At 34.6% G+C, this 22,376-nt stretch overlaps 1 protein-coding gene and 1 pseudogene across 4 annotated transcripts in view; one reads left to right on the plus strand and one right to left on the minus strand.

Annotated features, from left to right (window-relative positions):
* The window catches only part of RANBP17 (RAN binding protein 17), a 307,270-nt gene that overhangs the window by 48,195 nt on the left and 236,699 nt on the right, over positions 1–22,376 (plus strand). For all 4 annotated transcript variants that reach the window (XM_012722309.1, XM_012722311.1, XM_012722312.1 and 1 more), the window contains one exon: positions 1,811–2,004. In XM_012722309.1, coding sequence (XP_012577763.1) covers positions 1,811–2,004 — 194 coding nt within the window. The remainder of the gene's footprint in view (positions 1–1,810; positions 2,005–22,376) is intronic.
* On the minus strand, positions 5,985–6,489 carry LOC105853372 (annotated as a pseudogene).

Genomic DNA, 22,376 nt, shown 5'->3' on the forward strand with positions numbered 1-22,376 from the left:
GGATGGCCATTTTGACAATGTTGTTTCTTCCAATCCATGAGCAGGGAATGTCTGTTCATTCCTTTATGTTTTATTTTAACAATGTTCTATGGTTTACCTTCTGTATGTCCTTCACCTCCTTTGTTATATGTATTCCAAGGTGTTTATTTTGTTTTGGTAAGATTGTCAATGGGATTACTTTCGTAATTTCTTCTTCTAAGTTATTGTTTGCATATAGGAATGCAACTATGTGTTGATTTTGTAACCTGCCATGTTGCTGAATTCATTCATTATTTTAGTTTTTCCATGGAGTTTTTAATATGCTCTATGTATATTATTATATCATCTGTAACTAATGATAGTTTTACTTCATCTTTCTTGATTTGGGTTTCTTTTATAGCTTTCACTTGTCTAAATCACTCTAGCTAGGACTTGAGAGTGAACATCTTTGTCTTGTACCAGATGTTACTGTAAAAGCTTTTAGTTTTTCATGTTTGAGCATGATTTAACTGTGGATTTTGTCACACAGGGCTTTTAATGTGTTATTATCTATACCATCTAACCTCTGCTTTTCAAGGGTTTTCATCATAAAAGGATGGTGAATCTAGCTGCTTCATATTTTCTTTATCTTTACACTGTTGCTGTTTGATGCCCCTCCCCCATCCATTGTTTTAATTAGTTCTATAGACATTGTTAGAATTGTCACCTTTAAAGTTCTCCAGTTATATCTGAAATTCTGCTGGATGGAGACTCTTCTCCAGCATTTGTGTGTGTTTTTTCTCCTTTTTAACTTTCTGTGGGTTTTAAGACTTTCATTTGTCTGCATCTTATGAATAACTGGAAAAATGTTACCAGCAAAGGGTAGGAAGTATAAAAAACAGACTGGGGCAGTTAGTTAACTCCAGTAAACTCAAGAATTCAGGCTTCCTACTGTGGTTACCAGAGATGTGTGGTTGGGATCTACAGTGATTCCCCGCTTCTAGGCCAGCTCCTAGTTTTAAGTTCTCTTACAGTTTTGTGTCTGTTTCCACATTTGGTTTTGTATAAGCAGTAGGTGTACTATTAGGCATGGACTGGAGTTGATATGGGGGGTCACAGGCTGAAAGTTTTTTTATTCAGTTCAGAACCTTATCCTGGGTTGCTTATTCATATTAGTGACAGGTGCTTGAATTTTAATTGTTCAGATATTCCTTAAATATGGTGGGGCTGGCAGGTGTTTTGAATATTTCTCACTTAGGGTTTGCTAGTACCCTCTTTTATGGTGAGACCCATACCAGTCCAGCTCCATCTGTTCTATATTAAGAGACTCAGGCTTAAACCCAGTAATCCCTGCTCTGCATCCCCCGACTGTAGTACACCCTCCTTTCTTGTGCCACCTTATGCACTTCCTTATCTAGCGCAGTTTGGATCACAGGAGTCCCTCTTGTACTGTACTGAGTCAGCAACTGTAGGGGACTTTGCTTGGCAGTCACCCTTCTTCCTTCTTGAGAGTTCTTCCCTGTTACCCTTGTAAACTAAAGTCACTTAGAAATTTACCTTTCCCTTCTGCCAGACCTTTTCTACAAGTGAGTGCTGTCATGGTCCTTTTATTTTTTTAGTGGGGGGTCTTTCTTGTACTGATGTTTAAGTTGGGGTACAGGGATGAGGCAACCCTGGCTCTGCTGCCATCTTGCTGGCATATATGAAGTTATTATTTCTTAGCTTCTAATGTGTCTTGTATTTCTATATTAATCATGGGCTTTTAATTTACATAACTAAATTTTATTGGTGGTGAATAGAAGTTATTTCTTACTCTAATGTCATATATTAATTTAGTCTTATATTTTTGCAGAGATAATTTAGATGATCCACTGGATGACACTGCTACTGTATTTCAGCAGTTGGAGCAGTTGTGCACTGTTAGTAGATGTGAATATGAAAAGACTTGTACTCTTCTTGTACAGTTGTTTGATCAAGATGCACAGAATTACCAGAAACTTTTACATTCAGCTTCTGGGATATCTATGGACATAGCAATTCAGGAAGGTCAGTAAATTGTATGTGACTAATAGATAACATCATAAATTTTAAGTAACTCCATTAATCATCATATGTAATAATTTTACTGCAGATTGCTTTTATATACTTTCCCAATTCCTGGTCCTTTCATTAGCCATTGATTTTTAACACTCTTCTGTATGTTTTATGTCTTGATAACTAATTTTGTGTTATAATTTTCTTTGTAAGTTTGTAGAAGATATTTCTTTCTGAAATCAGTATCAGAAAAACTGATGGTTAACATACTCATTTATTTATAAACTATTTATGTTTTCTTCTTTGCTGTAGCTGAGAGAAAATTCAGACCTGTTTTTAGCCAGTAAATGTAAGGCCTCAGGATGGTTTTGTATTTGTGTATTAGCTTTCACATGACTTTATTATTATGTTTCAAGTCCTCAATTTTGTTATTATTTTTCTTTAATCCTTTATTGAAAGAAGGACATTCTGTGTATCCCTTTAAACTCAATTTAGGAGCATAGCAGTGAATGAAATAAACTAGATGTTTCAATTATGAGAGTAGAATTGTCTTTATACCTTTCTAATAGTCAAACTTTAATTATAGTTATATAATGTTTATATTTTTCTTGCATATTTATTTCTTTATCTTTTTTTTTTGAAAGTAGTAGTGAGGGTTAATAGTCAAACTTAGTTTCAGTGATTTCCCATATAAATTCTTTTTAAAAATTCTTTGAGAGTTTTATGTTAGTATAATGTTTTCCTACTTTCTTTTTTTACTGGCACAACACTGCTGTAGGGCTAGGTTGTGGTTAGCTAACCTTTTGTACTTTAATTACTCATTCTCATAATTTATAAATTAAATGGATAAGGACCAGTTTTTTTGGGTAGCATTTAGTCTTTCATAATTGATTTCTTCTTTATGTAGAGCGGTGAAAATCATTAAATATCAGCTACCTTAGAGTATTTACTTATATGGAGGCTAACAGTAGCAAATACCCTCAGATAGCTGAAAGAGTACGTCAATATCAGTACCTTTGCTGCTTTGTTTTTCCTTGTTCCAGCAGAAAATATTTGCAGTCTTGAATTTTGTACTTATCAATCGATGTCTTCATTGTTTTACTGCACATGGCATATATTCTAAAAATAATGTGAGTTTCATACAAATGGATCATGTTACATTTATTCTATAACTTGCTTTATTATTTTTTCTTAGAAATGAATTTATGAAAAGTTCATTGTCATATTTCTAACTGTAGTTCTTTCATTTGTATTGCCACTATTGTATTGGTTTAATATCACAATTTATGCATTTTCCTATTATTGGATATTTGTGTTTTCTGTGGATTTTTCTAATGCAGTGAATGCTGCTATAAAGATTTTGTAGTTATGTATAGTCATTACTTCTTACATTTCAGTAAATAATGCCATGTCAGTTTATTAATTATATACTACCCACGTTTACATCCTGCTCACCCTGATCAAAAGCTTCACCAATAGCCTCTGTTGGTTTTAAATCTTTGCCAGACTATACCTCTTGGACACTGTATTTTTTTACTTTCATGATTGTAATGAAATTCAGCATTATTTTAGATTAATGATTCTTACTTGTCTCATCATCAGTGATATGTATGTTCATGACCTCTCTCAATATAACCTTTGGAATGTTATTGTTTTCTTATTGATTAAGCTCTTTGTATATGTTTGACACTGATAATTACTTGAATTATAAATACTGTCTACATGTTGGTGACCTGTCTTTGCATAATACTTTAATGTGTCTATTCTCTAGCTACATTCCTATTCAACTTTAATTGATTTACCCAATGTTTTTGAAGATGCCTGCATTGTCCAGGCAAAAAAAATCAAGTTTTTCTATTTAAGTACTACACATTGTCTTCCCTGTTTTCATGCGAATATGCATTGATAAATGATAATTCTTATTAATTTTTTTCTTTTTAGTTTGTATTTGCATGTACAAGCAATTATGAATATACTAACTTTTATCCCCCTACATTTACTTAGAATGTGGCTTGTCACGCTCTTATACACATTGCTTTTCCAGTCCAGTAATGTATTTTATAGCTGTTTTTGAATTAGTATATGAACTGAAAGGCTTTTGTGGACATTTAATTTTTAAAGATGATCATGCTTGTTTTTCATAGATGCACAATATTTTAATTTCCAATATATTTAACCATTCAGTACAATGAAAGTGACAAGTTTTTGTTGTTGTTGTTTAAAGATTTATTTATTTATGTATATAAGAACTGGGGTAAGGCCAAAGCTACTGGGGAGTGAGAGGATTCACCAGAGACAGAGTGGGAAACAGAACAGGCAGATGTTCTGAAATATATTGCTGAGGCGGGCAGTGGGTGAGACAGGACAGTTCTGCTGTGCCGTGTGAATCACCTCCCTCTTTGGGAATCAAATTTGTACTTCAGTGGCTGTGGGTAACACTTTAATCCCTTGCATCACCAGGGATGCCCAAGAGTGACTTGAGTTTTTCCTATCTTACAATTAATACTATACAAATAAACCCTTTTATGTCCTTTTTTGTTAATGCATGTATATTTATTAGGAAAACTCCAGAAGTAGAATTACTGTTGGGTAGAAAGATACTTAGAAGTATTGTCAAATTACTCTCTGAATTTGTTATACCAATTTACCTATCTACAATAGTCTGCAGTCTTTGTGAATATTTGTATGTTGCTTTCACAGGTTATTACCAAGCTTTAAATTTTTGGTCATACTATAAATGAAAATTGCTTTCTTAGTACTACTATCAGGACTATCAGGAGGGCTAAACATTATTTGATTTTATTTAAGAGCTATTTGATCTTCTTTTCTGCAAATGAACTATTCACCTTTTTTGGTTATTTCTTTTTTTTTTTTAATCAAGTGCTATTCTTTTACATCCCTATTAATATTTTGACAGTTTAAATTTCTTCCCAGGCATGGCAACCATAGCTCCACCCCACTCTCCTACCTCAGCTTCCCATTCTGACCCATCTCCATTTCCCTCTCCCTTTCTTACTCCTCCTGGATGTCTCAGATCTATAGTTATCTTTTAAGGGTTTGTTTTGTTTTGTTTTTTAATTTCTTGTTTATTTTATTAAATAATTTATAAAGTCAGTGGCTGGTGCATTGATCTGACCATTCCTTCACACTGTGCCATAGTATCCTCAATAAATGAGGGGAGATGGGATTATGCTAGCTATATAAACCATTCCCTTCTCAATGTATTCATATATCAGCATAGAATTAAAAGTGGAAGGGCAGCTTCTTGTGCATCAGAGAATTCTGTTAATGTTTGAACACATCCTGATTTAAGTGGAGTAAGTTGAGTATTCCACCTACCACCCATGGCCTCGTCTGACCACTTTATAATTTTCTTTCCCAAACCAAAATTTCTATTCATCTGAATGCAAAGTGGGAGATAACAGGAGACACCAAGCCCTTTAATCTCATCTGTGGGTTTACTTAAAGAATAGAAAAAGACAGTTGAATTATGATCAAAACCAATGGAGGATCTTTAAGTAAAATAGAACAATTAGGACAATGTAATTGACAGAATAATAAGAAAAACACCTGCATTTAACTCCAGGAAAAAGTGCTAGCAGGGGGTAAAAAAGTAACAACCAAGGTTGACCATGCCACAAAAAAAGGCATTTTCTTAGCACAAGGTCTAAGAGGCCTAGATACAACAGGAGCAGATCCAGTCTGTATCAACTAGGTCAGGTGACCTGGGATTGTTTGGCAAGCCTTCTGCATTCCATCTGGCCCCATCAGCAAGAATCTTTCAGCTCCATCACGGAGTCCTCTTTCCATTTTGTTATGTTGGCTTTATAGCTCTGCAATTCACAGAAGTGCTTGGCATGTTTATTCTTCTCACTGGAGGGGAGGTATATGACCTGAACAGTTAGTCGCTGGGAGACTTCAGAAGACTGAAGTAGGTGTTTAGTTGCTAACTGGTGTTGACAGTGACATCTCCCACTTTGTGTTTTGCCCTGTCATATAGGCAGCCCCATCTCATAGCCACCCCATAGGTTATCAATGAGGGCTTTGTCCATACCTTTGAAATGAGAACTAGTGTTTTTAATATCTAGCAGGAAGGAGCAGAATTTCTTGCCCATTACAGAACAGGAATGCCAGCTTTGAAATGCCAGCTTGAAATGGGATCTCAGAGCACAGACGGCATCCACAGCTTTCATCCTGTGTACATAGTTGTAGTAATGCTGATTTCTCTGGGTTTTCAGTTGTTGTAGTCTTGTGTCATCATCCACTGAAGCTGAGTTTCATACTTGATATCTTGAACCCTGGAGATTTGGGTATCAATCTCCTCTTTAAAGCTCTTGAGGGTATAGTGCCCCACAGGGATGAGGTCTCCTTGGAGAGTTCATTACAAAGTGCAGGATTTGCCTCTTCACAAAAAATAAGTAGCAGTAGAAACAGACCCCTGTATGCCATCACCAGCCTAACATTTACCCCATAGAGTCAGTTACTGCCTAATTCCATGACCTCTCCACCCCACATAGAACTGCTCTAATTTTCCTGCCGTCCTGCCGTCCCACTCTGTCAGGCTGAGCTCTTCCAGTACAACACTGGGGTTCCCTGAACCTCTCTGGCCATTTCCTTATGGGGAAATAGCAAAGGAGACCCAACCTAAAAACTCCCGGCTTGATTTGAGTTTGTCTTTGTTTTGACTTCTGTATATTGCACATACAAGTGATACCATCTGATATTTATCTTTCTCCTGTTTTATTTCACTTACCATACAACTTTGTAGTTCCATCCATTTTGTTGCAGATGGCATGACTTTATCTTTTTTGATGGCTTAGTTCATTTGCTGAATAAGTAGTATTCCATTGTATATTTACACTGTATCTTCTTAATCCATTCATCTGTTTTGGGTACTTGAGTTGTTTCCATATCTTGGCTATTGTAAAGTCCTGCAGTAAACATAAAAGTACAGGTTTCCTTTGCGTCCTTTCAGTAGATCTTAGGAGAGAAATTGCTGTGTCATATTGTAGATCCATTTTTAATGTTTTGAGGAACTTCCACACAACTTTCCATAGTGATTGAAGCAGTTTATGTTCCCACCAACAGTGTAAGAAAGTTCTTTTTTCTCTACACCCTTCCCAGTTGTTTCTATTTTTTTTTTTTTTAAATATGGGCTATTCTCACTAGTGTGAGGTAGTATCTCATTGTGGTTTTGATTTGCATTTCCCTGAGAACAAGTGATGATGAGAACTTTTTCATTGTCTGTTGTCCATCATTATGCCTCTATAACTCTCTGCACATTTTTTGATTGGGTTGTTTGTTTTCTTTTTGTTGGATTATATGAGTTCTTTGTCAATCTTGGATATTGGCCCCTTGTGTGGAAATTACATATGGTGTGGAAATATTTTCTCCCTTTCAGTAGTATCTCTTCATTTAGGTTACAGTGTCATTCACTGTATGGAATTTTATTTTTATTTTGGTGTAGTTCCAGTTGTTTATATTCTCCTTTGTTTTCTGTGCTGCTGAGGACAAATCCAGAAAGATATTTCTGAAGTTTATGTCATAGAGTGTTTTGTGTGTTTTCTTCTATGTATTTTATGGTTTTAGGTCTTACATCTAAGTCTTCTGTCTACATGGTGTGGTTTTCATATATGGTGTGAGAAAATAATCTAGTTTCCTTTTTTTGGATGTGGCATTCCAATTTTCCCTGCATCACTTATTCAAGGGACTATCCTTATTCTGTATATTCTTTGCCCTCTTATCATAGATTTGTTTTTCATAAATGTGAGGCTTTATTTCTGGACTGACAGTTTTATTTCATTGGTCTATCTGTTTGTTTTGTTCCAGTATCACATTTTTTTTTTTTTTTTAAGATTTGTGCAAACAGAACTGGGGTACAGGCCAGAGACTCAGGGGTGGCGAAAGACTTCACCAGAGACAGAGTGGGGAGCAGAACAGGCAGATCGACGAAGTACACTGCTGAGGGGAGCAGCGGGCGGGTCAGGAGAGGTCTGCCACACCATGTGATCACCTCTGGGGCAGGTGGGAATCGAACTCATGCGGAAGTGGTTTCAGCTTCTTAGTGCTGTGCTTTAACCAGCTGTGCCACCAGGGAGGGCCCTGTACCACATTTGTTTTAATTATTTTGTCTTTATAGTATAGTCTGAGGTCTGGAAGCATGATTTCCTTCATTCTTTTTCTTTTTTGTCAAAAATACTGTTTGGGCTCTATTTGGGGTCTTTTATGTTTTCATATGAATTCACAGCACTTACTCTAGTGCTTTGAAGCATACCGTTGAGATTTTATTTGGTTTGCATTGAATCTGTAAATTGCTTTGGGGATGGCTGTTTTGACAACGTTGTTTCTTCTACTCCATTAGCAGGAAATAGCCTTTCATTTTTATATGTCTTCTTTTTCTTTTAACAAGGTTTTATGGATTTCCTTCTGTAAGTCCTTCACCTCCTTTGTTAAATGTACTTCTAAGTATTTATTTTCTTTTGGTGAGATTGTAAATGGGATTGCTTTCTTAATTTCTTCTTCTAAGTTATTGTTTGCATAGAGGAAGGCAACTATGTGTTGATTTTGTAAACTGCCCTTTGCTGAACTCGTTATTGTTTTAGTTTTTCCATGGAGTCTTTAAGGTTCTCTATGTATATTATTATGTCATCTGTAGCTAATAATAGTCTTACTTCATCTTCCCTAATTTGGATTCCTTTTATAGCTTTCTCTTGCCTGGTCACTCTAGCTAGGGCTTGAGAGTAGACATCTTTGTCTTATATGAGATATTACTGGAAAAGCTTTTAGTTTCTCATGATTGGACATGGTTGAGCTGTTGCTTTTAATGTGTTACTATTTGTATTATTTTAAAAATTACTTTATGATATTCTGTAGCAAGATATCATGTTAGTTTTTCTACTTCTTTGTTGATAGACATCTGAGGTACAACTGTTTTTGCAGTTTTTGGTATAAACACAGACAAGTCTTTGTACTTCATTTTTCTTGGGTGGCCATCTAAAACAGATTGCCTAGTAATATGAGAAATGAATGTTTAATTAAAAAAACATTTCTGTACTGTATTACAGAATGTACCAGTTTTTATTCCCATAACAATGTATGAGAGTTTCATTTTTCCCCATATCAATCTATAATCATTTAATGTTGTCGGTAGCCATTCCACTGGGTGTCTAGTAGTAGTAGTAACCCAATGTGGTTGTAATTTGCGTTTCCTTGATAATTAATGATATGCTTTTGTGGTCATTTTTATTTTATATTCTCTCTTATAAAGTGTCTGTTCACATTTTTGACCATTAAAAAATACTGTTGTATGCTCTTTCATGTGTATCTTATTATTGGAATTGTAAGAATGTTTTCTTTATTCTGCATATGATACCATTCATGTATGCTTGGAAAAATTTCTCCCTCTCTGTGGTTTGTCTTATTTGTCTTTTAAAAAGGTTTAAGTTTTGATAATTCATCTTTTCATTTTTTTGGTTACAACTTGCGCTGTTTGTATTTAAGAAATCCTATGTAGTCCAATATTATAAATATATTAGTTCTTGTTTTCTTCTGGCAGTCTTTAACAGTATAAATGATTGTGTTTGTGTCAGTGATCTTCTTTAGATTAACTTGTATGCATATTGTGAAATAAGAGGAAGACCCTTTTCCCGGCCTGTATTCATTAACCCACTGTGTATAGTTTTTTTGCACCATTTGCTGAAAAGACTATCTTTCCATTCAGTGAATTATCATGACACTTTAATCAAAAATCATTTGACCATGAAAGTCTGAGGTTTGTTTCTGAACTCTATTTAATGTCATTGATCTGTGTGTCTGACTTCATTCCACCATTATACTGTATTGGTTATGTAGGTCTTGAAATCAAGTAACTTAAATTCTTTATTTTTCTTTCTCAAAATAGTTTTATCCTTTCTAGTTCTTTTGCTTTTCAGTATTAATTTTTTTAAAAGATTTATTTATTTATGCATACAGAACTGGGGTACAGGCCAGAGGTGCGGGGGCTGTGAAAGGCTTCACCGGAGACAGAGTGGGGAGCAGAACAGGCAGATCAACGAAGTACACTGCTGAGGGGAGCAGTGAGTGGATCAGGAGAGGTCTGCCATGCCATGTGGATCACCTCCAGGGGCAGGGATTGAACTCATTCATGTTGAAGTGGCTTTAGCGTCTTAGTGCTGTGCTTTAACCCGCTGTGCCACCAGGGAGGGCTCTCAGCATTAATTTTAATATAAGCATATCAGATTCTTTCCAAAGAGCACTAGAATTTTGATTGAGATTGCATTAATCATTTGGTCCACTTACCAATATTGAATCTTCCAATTTATGTATCTGGTCTATAATTCCACTTACACAAGTGTTCTTTAATTTTCTTTGCAATAATTTATTTTCATTGCACAGGTACTAAAAATCACTAAATTTACTCCTATATATTTTTGTTGCCCTTATTGATATAATTTTTCTCTGCTGTTCTATGAAATCAGAATTAATTTACTTATTTATATGTTCATAGATTTTTCAAGATTGTCTTATAAATTTTATGTCTGTATATGCCTTTTATATTTTTTTCTTTCCTTATTCCACTGGAGACTCTTCCAGGCCAATGTTGAATAAAAATGGTAAGAGTAGATATTCTGATCTTATCCCTGTTTGTACATAGAAAGCCTCAAGCCTTTTACCACTTGGTATGATAATATCTGTAGTGTTTTTGAAAATATTAATAATAAGTTTAAGGAAGTTTCCTTCTATACCTCCAGTTACTTGTAATGAATGGGGGTATTTTTCCAAATGCTTTTTATGCAGCTATTCTGGTGATCTTCTCCCTTCTTCAGTTTACTAATATAACGAATTACACTGATTGACTTTTCTATGAATAGTTTTGTGTTTTTATGGTAAATCCTTTTTGATATGATTATAGTATTATTTTATGTAGTATTAGATTTAGATTCAGTTTGCAAAAGTTTGATTGCTTTATGTCAGTGTTCATTAAGGATACTTGTCTGTAGTTGTGGGCAGATGATCAGGTTGAGGCCAGAGGATGGGGTGAAAGAGTTCACCAGAGACAAAGTGGGAAACAGAAAAGGAGGATTTACTAAAATACACTAAAAGGAGCTGCTGGTGAGACAGGAGAGGTTTGCACTCTTGTGAAGGGTTTGAGGCTCCCTATTATAACCTGTTTTCGCTGGCTTTTCATGCTTGGGTCATCTGTTTGGGCTGGGTTAGTGCTGGGCTGTCTGGTCTTAGGTGCTAACCTTTGACCCAGAATGTGTCCTGGCCTGGTTCCCATTGCAGCCTTATCAATTCTCTTTATCTAGTCAAGCCTCTCAATTCTTCCTGCAAGAGAAAGGGTGGTAGTTTTTAGATTTTAACCTTATTAAATGATACCTCCAAAGTTTTCTTGTGATGGCTTTGTCAGTGTTAATAATAGGGTAATATTGGATTGATAAAATGAGTAAGAAAATGCTTCCTTCTTTACCTTCCGAAATAATTTGTATAGTGGTGGTATTGTTTCTTCCTCAAATACCATTTTCTGTTTACATGGAATATCTTTCTCCATTTATTACTTAAAGTTTGCATCTCTATATTTAAAGTGTATTGTTGTGGGGAAAATTGGTGTGTATGCTGGAGATGCCAGGGAGAAAGCATTCACGAGAGACAGAATGAGGAACAGAGAAGGCAGATTTATTGATTAGCCTGCAGGGGAACAGGCAGGAGCCAAGACAGGAGTGGTCATCTGAACAAGAAGAAAGGCTTGAGGCTCTCTTTTTTATAAACAGTTTCCCTGGGCTTTCTTATGGGGTACCAGTTGTAACAGCTATATGCTGGGCTCTCTATTCTTGGGGCATGGCCTTTGACACAGAATGTGGCCTGACTCTTGTTTTCCTATTCCTGGAGTTCTGATGGGTTTTAGCCAGGCTTCCTTGGCAACCTTATCTATTTTCCTTACAGATTCCCTTTATCTAGTCATGATTTCCATGCTTGTCAGCTGGGCAAGGAGCAGGAGCTTAGCTTTTTAAAAACTTTTTTTTTTAAGATTTATTTATTTATGCATACAGAAATAGGGTACAGGTCAGAGGTGCAGGAGTGGTGAGAGGATTCACCAGAGACAGAGTGGGGAGCAGAACAGGCAGACTGACGAAGTACACTGCTGAGGGGAGCAGTGGGCAAGACAGGAGAGGTCTGCCACGCCATGTGGGTTGCCTCCAGGCAGGGATCAAACTGGCACTGAAATTGCCAAGGCTTGGCTTAGTTTTGCTGTGCAGCACTCCAACCTACTGCACCATCAACCTTTAAAAACTTTTGTAATGATACTAGGATATATATCTCTTATAGAAGACTTGGTTGTTCCCATTTCAAAAAAAATCCTTTCTGACCATCTCTGTCTTTTAATTGAAGTTCAGTCAGAAGGAAACTAGCTAATTAAATGATTGCCTTAGGATAGTGTGTTTATCACACTGCATTTGGGCCACAAATCATATCAGATCTTAAGGGTTTTTCCTCCTTTCCATCTAACAATAAATAGCAAATTAGACAAAGTTTCTTTTCTCTGTCTAGGGCCTGTATTCCCCTTCTGGATGTCCCTCCCCACCCCTATTTCACTTTCTGGTGTAGGTTATAACAGCTGCCTAGCCTTCCTTAAAGGTTTCTCACTGAACTTCTCACATTAGGAAACCTTGTCTTTTGGCCCTGAAAGGAGAAGCTTACCTTCTCATGGTGTTTTTATTATTATCATCATTGGCCTTTGAAGTTTTATTTTACTTTTTTACGAGCATAATAGTAAATTTGGTGCCTTTGTGCAAATTTGAGAGAGGTACCCTTTCTCCCAGGCAGGTGCAAACTTGTTAGGATACACAGATTGGTGATAGAGATGAGGAAGTATCTTATAGACATGTGGTTGTGCTTACATGACTGTCTTACAGTATTTGCCTGAGATACACTGGCAGCCTGATGTAAGTATCTTTTCTACTAGCAAGCAGAATGAGGGGCACCCTGGGAACCACAAATCTGCTTGTTCTAAATGGGTTCTGCCACCTGCCACATAAAAAGAGAAGAGGAGAGAGGAATACCCATTCCCTCATGGGTAAATTACCACCTGAACAGGTCTGACCACTGAGGCCAAAAAGCTTGTCACAATTCTAAGGCACCTTCTCATGGAAACCCATAAAAGGGGGTGAGGGGCCCATGCAAGTCTGAACTTCTGGAAGGAAAAGAACAAAATCAAAATAGAAGTCAAGGTAAAGGCTGGTGTTGTTGTCAGCTTCCCCACAGGTATCTCATCCACATCTTTGCTCTTTGAAGTGTCTCCTTCCATGTCCTTAAGTCTAGTACCAGTCCAAGGCTTAGAAGCAAGCATGACTTCTTCATAAGTCTCTGCTCCGCATATCTCCTAAAGTTCTTTTCCAAGTCTTCTCCTGGTCTTCCTTTCTTTTCCCCCTTTCTCATCCTTCTCTCCCAACTCTTTTTTAGCTTTCCCTTGCTGCTCAGCTCCACCCTTCCTTCAGTAAAGCAGGGAAGCTGGAATCTTCCCTTTCGATAGCAATTACAGTGTTATATTTTCGGATTCATTATCTTTGTACAGATGTTAATTTGGGTTATATTGTGCTATAATTTGGTTCATATTTAGCCAACTATAAAGTCACTTTTTAAAGTTTTTGTTATAATTAATGTTTGTTTCTTTAAAAGTAAAGAATTAGCAGTAACTTTTATTTCACCGTGGTCAACTATCTCTGCTGGTTTTTTTTCAACTAGAAAACATTCAAATCCTAGATAAATTTTGTGATGCTTTGCTGAAAAAGTACATAACATTTTTGAGCCTCCTGCTTTACTTCTCTGCTTCTCCCTGTTCTGACTATAAGACTTCCTCTGACAAAAATGACTTTAACCAAGATCAGACTGGTCAGTAGCAAGCAAGGGCAGCAGGCGATGTTGCTCTCAAAGGCACATTATCAATATCAGTGATTACACAGGTGACAAAGCCTTAAGCCTCTGGCAAAGAAGGTGTATTGAACTTGAGATTCTTATATTGAGTTGAACCTTTGAAAGGGGATAAAGTGGTCCAATATTGGTAGATCTCTATGACTTCCAGCAAAAAAGAAAATTGGACTCTCCTCTGAAGAATAGCCACCATAATAGAAGGCCTTGAGATTGTTGCAGATTAATATCAACCAATTTAGCATTCATAATTTTAAAAAATAACCATCATATAGACAATGGATTTTCTAAGTTAGACCTCTACAAGGATTTAAGATACTAGAATTAGATAGGAATATGAAATAATTATGTACGAAATGCTTGAAGTAATAAATTGGAATTGAAACTGAGAAAATAAAATTGTGGGGAAAAAAACAAATTTGAAGTCATTTTTTAAAAAAAATTTGTGAATTAAAATGTAATGGATATGTTAAACAGCTAGTTAGACCTAGCTAAGGAAAGAAGTAGCAAATTGGCAATTCCATTAAGAAATACTCGAGAATGTGGAGAAACAAATGAAGTGAAAATATTGAAAGACGAATTAAAGGATGTAGCGCAAAAGTTACATATGTTCAGTTGAATTCCAGATAAAGTATAGAAGATGAAACAAAAGTAATAATTGAAAACATTCTGACAGTTTTTCAGAAAAAGAAAGATATGAATTCATCAGTATAGGAAGCACAGCACATAGTTGACTCACTGTATCTCCTATACTTGTTAAACAATAATGTTTAGGCACAACAATAACAACAAAATGTCCATATATGTTAAGTACCAGCATAACTTCTTTGGGTCTTACAGTGTAGCACATATTTTCAGTTCTTTGTTGATTGAATCAGCGGGTGCAGGATCCACAGTTACAATGAAAAAGTAATTGGGAAGATATGCTGGGGTTCTATGAAAATAAATATAAAAGGAAACTAAATTGGTTAAGTAGAAGCATAGCAGAGTTCGTACAGTAAAGTGGCACACTACAGGTAGTCCTGAAAGGAAACATAGGTAATAAACTCCTTGACTTCAGCCTTGGTGATGTTATTTAGACTTCACACCAAAAACAAAAGCAAAAATATTAAGTGATACTACTTCAATATAAGAAACTTCTGCATAGCAAAGGAAACCATCAACAAAATCCAAAGACTACCACCAGATTTTGGGAGAAAATATTTTCAAGTCACATATCTGACAGAGGATTAATATCCTAAAGGCATGAAGAATTTGTACAACTCAACATCACAAAAGCAAACGACCCAATTAAAAACTGGGCAGACTGAAAAGTCATTTTACCAAAGAAGACATGTAGCTAGCCAACAGGTTCGTGAAAAGATAGTCCACATCTCTGATCATTAGGGAATGCTAATTAGAGTCATAATGAGATATCACCTTATAGCTATTAGAAATGATTTACTCAAAAGACAAGATACATCATGTGTCAGGTGATGATGTAAAAGGAAGTACTTCTTCACTGTTGTTAGGAATGTAAATTGGTGTAGCCTCTATTAAAAATAGGATGGAGATTCTTGAACAAAAAATACAAAAAACAAGTACCACATGATCCAGCCATTCTACTTTGGTAATTCCCAAAAAGAAAAGAAAACATTCACTTGAAAGATATATGCACCCCCTAAATTCAGTGTAGCATTATTTACCACAAGTATCTCATGACAACAACTCAGGTGCTCAAGGATGGATGAATTAATATAAAAATTGTGACACACAGTGCAGTGTTATTCAGCTATTTAAAAAAGAGTTTGTCTTGTGATTCCTGAGAGCATTATGCTAAGTGAAATTAGTCAGGCAAATACTGTATCATTTACATGTGGAGTTAAAAGAAATAAAAATACAGTTCAGGTCATAGATACAAAGAATAGATAGTTGGTCATCAGCATGGTGGTAAAGAATTACTAAAATGAGGGGTAAAGTTGATCAAAATGTATAAACATCTAGTTATGAAGTCACAGGATGTGATTTACAGCATCATGATGATAGTTAATCTGTATTACATAGTTGAAGTTATTAAGAGAATAGGTCTCTGTATTGTTCAGTTTTAATATATGTGCTGTGGAAGTGAGCAAATGAAAGTCAGTCCTTCCTGTTCTTAAGAAAAAATATTATAACAGTATGGTGATTGATGTTAAGTAAATTCATATAAAATGTTGACTCATTGTGTTTTGCACCTGAAACTATTATCAAAGCAATTTACTAGTGTCAATTGCTCAATAAAAAATTTGTCCAATTTATAGTATATGTAAAGCATCAACACATATCAATGACTTGGATATTTTCTTACCAATTTGCAATTAAAACTAAATTGCAAGAATACTAATAAGTAAAGCCCATAAACTTGGGAATTTAAAAAATTATATTCCTGAGTGCTTTGGTAGTAAAACATGGCTAGAAATAAAAAGAATGCAGTATTGGAGATACAGCTCTTGGAATGCAGTAGGAAGTTTATTATATAAAAAGTTTATGTCAAAAAAGCGAGGGCTGAAGTGTGACCTAAGTGTCCGGCTTGAGAAATTAGAATGAAAGGAACAGATTGAGCTAAAAGAAAGGAGGAAACAAAGCAGAAATTGGTTAATTAAAAGACTAACATTTAGTCGAATAAAAAACTCAAAGCTTTTTATAGATACTAATAAAATTGATTAATCCTTCATGAGATAAGAAGCAAAGAGAACTCACAAATAATATTGGGAGCAAAAACCTTGGATACCTCTAGGTGACAGACTAAGGCAGTGATGTGGAGGTGGTAGAGGAGATAGTATTAATAAATCATTGGTTCTGAAGTTGGATTGGGTTCACCAGTGTTCTTTTTATCCTCCTCTACATACATATATTCTTTCATATATATCAAATATTCCATTGCATTTTAAAAGTTTTCGGTTGTGGAACCAAAGGCTCATTTTCCCACAAAAGGGTTTGAGCTAAAGTGTAACTAACTGCTTTAAGATAATAGAATTAACGAAAATGTAATAACTTAATGAAATTAAATAGGTCTATCAGTTGAATAAAATGCCCTAACTCATTCTTGATTAATGCAAATCCAAGTAGTTATTATAGTTGGATATACTGTGGCTTTAATAAAAAATTTCATTTCAAAGTCTGTAATGCCTGATATATCAAAAAATTTTAGTATTTGTTTCCTTTCTTTGTTTTAGTCAGAAGGTCAGTGGAAAGGAATCTAACTTTTAAAGACATCTGTTGCCTACTCAAAAATGATTGGTTTTTATTTTAAAAAATTCCTGAAGTGGCTCTTGCTTATACCACTGTGTGTGGAAGTATTCAATTTCATTTGTGCAGAGTAAACACTTCAGTTAGTGTTGAACAAAGAAAATTATATGCTCTCGTTATGTGTGCTTTAATTTAGATGTTTAATGGCTTTTAATGTTACAAAATAAGTTTATTATTATATTACGATCTCATTTGTATTATATTGTCTTGCTCTTTCATATTTGCAGTGATATGGTCATGGTTTACAAAAACAATAATCCCTAAGAAATAGGTCATTAACAGTAGTTAACGATTACTTGTGATCTATGGTAATGACTGATTTCTTAGGGATTATTGCAGTTATAAACCATAATTACAGATTATTACAGCAATAATTATTTTGTTAAAGGAAAAAGTGTTCTGTGTTTGAACAGCTGCTGTAGCAAATGCCTGAGCATTTCAGAATAAACAGAAAAATGGACAACTATCGTGGAAATACAGTTTTATTATAAAAATTTTATTAGATATTAAACTTGTGTATCAGGTGTTTAAATTTCTAATTGCACTTTAGGTTTACGGAGATATATATTATATATATAAATATATGTTATATATTTATATAAATAAATAAATAAATAAATAAATAATTCTTTGCACTTTGTGCAATAATTTTGTAACCAATGTAACCTCTTAACATTATTTTGAACACTGTCAGTCTAAAATTATTGGGGTTTAGGAAAATATTTAATGTTTATGAGAAATATTGCTCATTCAGTTAAATATAAAAACTATATTTGGTAGTTTGATAATACTTTTTTTTTTTCATTGTTGATTTCTGACACTATCCCAATTATTCAGTCAATACCTGTTAAATTTCCAAGGGTTAAGAAATACCTGATTTTTTCTTTCTTGTACAGTAGAAATCACTATCTTTTTAAAACAAGGAAAAGTAAATATACATTCTATTTTTCTAAGTAAATATTTTTACATTCATAGTTTACCATAATTTTAGAAATGCTTATAATTAATAATGTTATCTTTGCATAACATTATTTGATATACAAACCTCAATTTCGAGGTCATAGAATAAAATGAATTAGAGTAAAATGTTTACATTGGAGAAATTCATTTCCTGTATTTATTTCCTTAGTCTTGCTATTAGTAGACAATGATACTCATCTCAGTACATTGAAAAAATTCATTTTATCCTCTTACCGATCTTTCTTAATATGTTCATTCCCCTAAACACGGGACCTCTTTCTCCTTTCTCTCCCTTCCCTATATAGATATATTTAGTTTACATCCTTGTAGCAGAACATGGCACAGTTGATATTGAGCAAATGTTTTTCTAAATGTGTTTTACTGTGGACTTTTTTTTTTTTAGTTCCATTTTTGTTTGTTTTACGAAGAATATTAAGAAAATAGATATGGCTAATTGTAACTAGCTTTAATTGCAACAATCCTTTTTAGTAGAGAGAATTAAAAATTCTTAAATATTATGATTTAATTTTCTTGAGCAGCTTTTAAAATAAAACTCAGAATGAGCATATAAATACTATAAAGTGATATGTTTTATAGGTTTTTTTAGGTATAGAAGAATTAAAAGGGACTAGTGTTTAATAATAATAATAGTAATAATTAGTGTTTACTAAGTATTTACAGTAGGCACCACTACATGCAGAAAAATTTAGCAATTGTCACAACCTTGTGATCCAGGTATTATTTTCATATTCATATTTGTGAAGGAGGAAATTAAAGCCAAGAGAGATAACTAGGTAGTGAATAAGTGGTATGGGCAGAATTGAACGCAGATTGTATTCTGAGTATCTAAATTATATGGCTTTTTATTTTGATTTTCCAATAGAGAAATATGAAATGATCTAATAATAAAAACTTATATGCGCGGGGAATTTTTTCTTTGTTTTTAGGTAGACATGTTTGAACAAGAGTTAGTAGAGAAATATTTGTATTCTTATGAGTAGTAAAGCTTAAAAGTAAGTTTGTTTATTTCAAATTAATATATCCAACAAATACTACAAAGACATGTGAAACTCCCTAGAAATAATCCCAAAGGCATATGTGCAATCTCACCTGTGATCTAGGCTTGGCAAAGAGCTAGAAAACAATTCAGGATTAGAAATGAAGATATGTGAAATAAATAAGAGAACTTAAGATATTGTCGGATCATCACAGTCCCACCAGCTAACTGACAACCTGTTGTTTGAGTATTCCTTTGAACAGTCTGGAGATGAAAAAGTATGTATATCTTAATAGTAGAATGGATTCTGTATATCCTTTGCCTATATTTGAATCATAGCTTTGTGCTTTTATGTAGGAATTTGTGACAGGAAAATGAACATAAATATAGGTAATTGATAGAATAGTCTAGTACATAGTAAGTAATTATATAATTGTTTGCTGTTATGTTTAATAATAAAGTTTGCTTTAAGAAATATAAGCATCTGTAAATTTAAATTGATAAAACATAAGGAAAGGTTATTTATATTTAAATACTTTTAATTTAAAGAAATTATTTGTAATAGGGTATCTTAAAAATAAGGACTCTCACGGGGCAGATAAATTATTACACAAAATTTACCAAAACTTAATGCTCATAATGTTTCAGATTGAATCTGTTATATAAAACGTCTATGCCCAACACACAATGGAACATAGTCTATTAATAATAACTCGGTAAGATTCTGAAAAACAGATTTTCATTCACTATTTATATCCCCAAAAGCTGCTTTGAATACTGATGACCAAATATCGAGCCATTGATCCTAAAGGAAAGCAGAATTAGGTTCCTGCATACCTTAGGTCACATTTTCATCAATTGATAGGTGCATAACGTTGTTTTATGTTTAAAGACCCTTTTAAAAACATGTATTATTGATTTACTAACATTGGACACAACAACACTATACCTCATAGCTTAAAAAATTTGTCTTAGCCTATATGCCAGAGGCATATAGCAATCTCTTTTTCCTTAGAAATACTCTGCATGACACAAACTATTTTAAACAGTAAAATTATTTTTGTCTTATTATTTTTATGTATTTTAAAAATTTTCTTACATTGTTTTTATTTTTTGGACAGTATTTGATCTCTTCCATCAGGTGCAGTCCCCATAATTCTCCCACCATCATAAGGCTCATGGCCATCTCCACTGTCCCTGTGCTCTTTTTTCCTGTTTTGGCACCTCTGCCTCCCCTGCTGCAGACCTCTGTTCTTCAGTCAGTTTTGGCTTTTTCCTGATCCTTTGTTGAGTTTCTTATATTACTCCATGTAAATAAAACTGTCGGATATTTATTTAACTTCTAACTTATTTTGCTTAGTATAATCCCACATTGTTACATATGGCTTGAATTTATCTTTTTTAATCGCTGAGTACTATTCTGTTGTATATATACACTATATCTTTTTGATTCATTCATTCTATTTGGGGACATTTGAGTTGTTTCCAGATCTTGGGTGATGTAAATAGTGCTGCAGTAAACATAAAAGTACAGGTTTCCTTTCAAATTAGTGTGTTTGTGTCCTTTGGGAGATTCCTGGGAGGTGATTTGCTGTGTCATATTGTAGCTCCATTTTTAGTGTTTTGATTAATTTCCATACAGCTTTCCATAGTGGCTGGAGCAGTTTACATTGCTACATAGAGCCATAATCTCAACAGAAGGCTTGCTTTTCACCATATCCTCCTTAGCATTTGTTGATTCTGAATTTTTTAATATGGGCCATTCTCACAGGTGTAAGGGATACTTCATTGTGGTTTTGATATGCATTCCCATAAAAAGTGATGTTGAAATGTTTTCATATGCCTGCTGGCCATTTTCATTTCTTTGTAAAAGTGTATTTTTGGCATTTCTGCTCATTTTCTAACTGGGTTGTTTGCTTTTGAACAGTAAAATTATTAATATGAGACACAAATGTGCAAAAATAGCATACCATCGTAAAGACCCATTAAAGGAATACTTAGTTGTTTACGGTAGTAGAGCTGAAACAAAAACAAGAATGTCCCCTTGTATCTAAGATTTGTGTGCCTTACACAACTTAAATGTTTTCTTTTCTATACATGGCCATGAATAGTTGAGTTTTGATTTGTGGGTTATAAATAAATCTTACCAGCTAGATGAATTTCAAGTAAAATAATCTTCATGTCATCATCATAGACTGGGTCATATCTCCCAGTAAGTGTGTGTGTGTTTTTTTTAAAAGATTTATTTATTTGTGCATACAGAACTGGGGTACAGGCTAGAGGCTCAGGGGCGGCGAGAGGCTTCACCAGAGACAGAGTGGGGAGCAGAACAGGCCAACTGATGAAGTACACTGCTGAGGGGAGCAGCGGGCGGGTCAGGAGAGGTCTGCCGCGCCATGTGGTCACCTCCGGGGCAGGCAGGGATCAAACTCATGCGGAAGTGGCTTTAGCTTCTCAGTGCTGTGCTTTAACCCTCTGCGCCACCAGGGAGGGCCCCCATTAAGTGTGTTTTATGAAATAGTTATTTTTATTTTATTTAGGCAATAGTATAATTACTGTGAGATTCACTTCATTGGTGACACTGCATTTATTGTTTACTAAATTGACAATGTCTATCTTCTGTGTTTTCTGTGCAATGATTTCTTAAGTCAGTAAGTAATGTCTATTAACCACATTTTTCAGGTGTTGTAATCAGATGACATGGGTGGAGCCACCTAAATGATTCTTTATTCAGGAGTGTGGTGCTTTTGTGGGAATGTTTGATGAATATACCTTTTAGTAATGGCTTCAGGTGGTATGGTCTTTTTACCTGATGAACACATTCCCCAGAATGATGATTCCCTAAGTGACAGGAGGAAGCTATCCTCTTAAGGGCTAAGCCAAGCCCAGAGTTGACCTACTGTTACCGGCTACATATTCTCTTGGTAAAAGAAGCCATAAACCAACCTTAGTTCACAAGCAATTAAGGAACAGGCTCCACTTAGTGACATGTACGATTTGGATAAAGGATAAGACTTGTACACTGATACTATAAATCAGTGTTGAAAGTAAAGATCTGCATGAGTAGAGGGACGTCACGGTCGGTCATAGATCAGAAGAGTCAATATTATTTTATTTATTTATTTATTTTTATTTATTTATTTTTATTAAAAAGTTTATTTTTACATCATTTTGCACATTTTTTTTCATCTCAATTGTAATCCCCACTGGTTTCCCATCACCAAATCACCCCTGT

The sequence above is a fragment of the Condylura cristata genome, unplaced genomic scaffold (assembly GCF_000260355.1).
Source record: "Condylura cristata isolate star-nosed mole 26May11 unplaced genomic scaffold, ConCri1.0 scaffold00008, whole genome shotgun sequence".
Taxonomy (NCBI): Eukaryota; Metazoa; Chordata; class Mammalia; order Eulipotyphla; family Talpidae; genus Condylura; species Condylura cristata.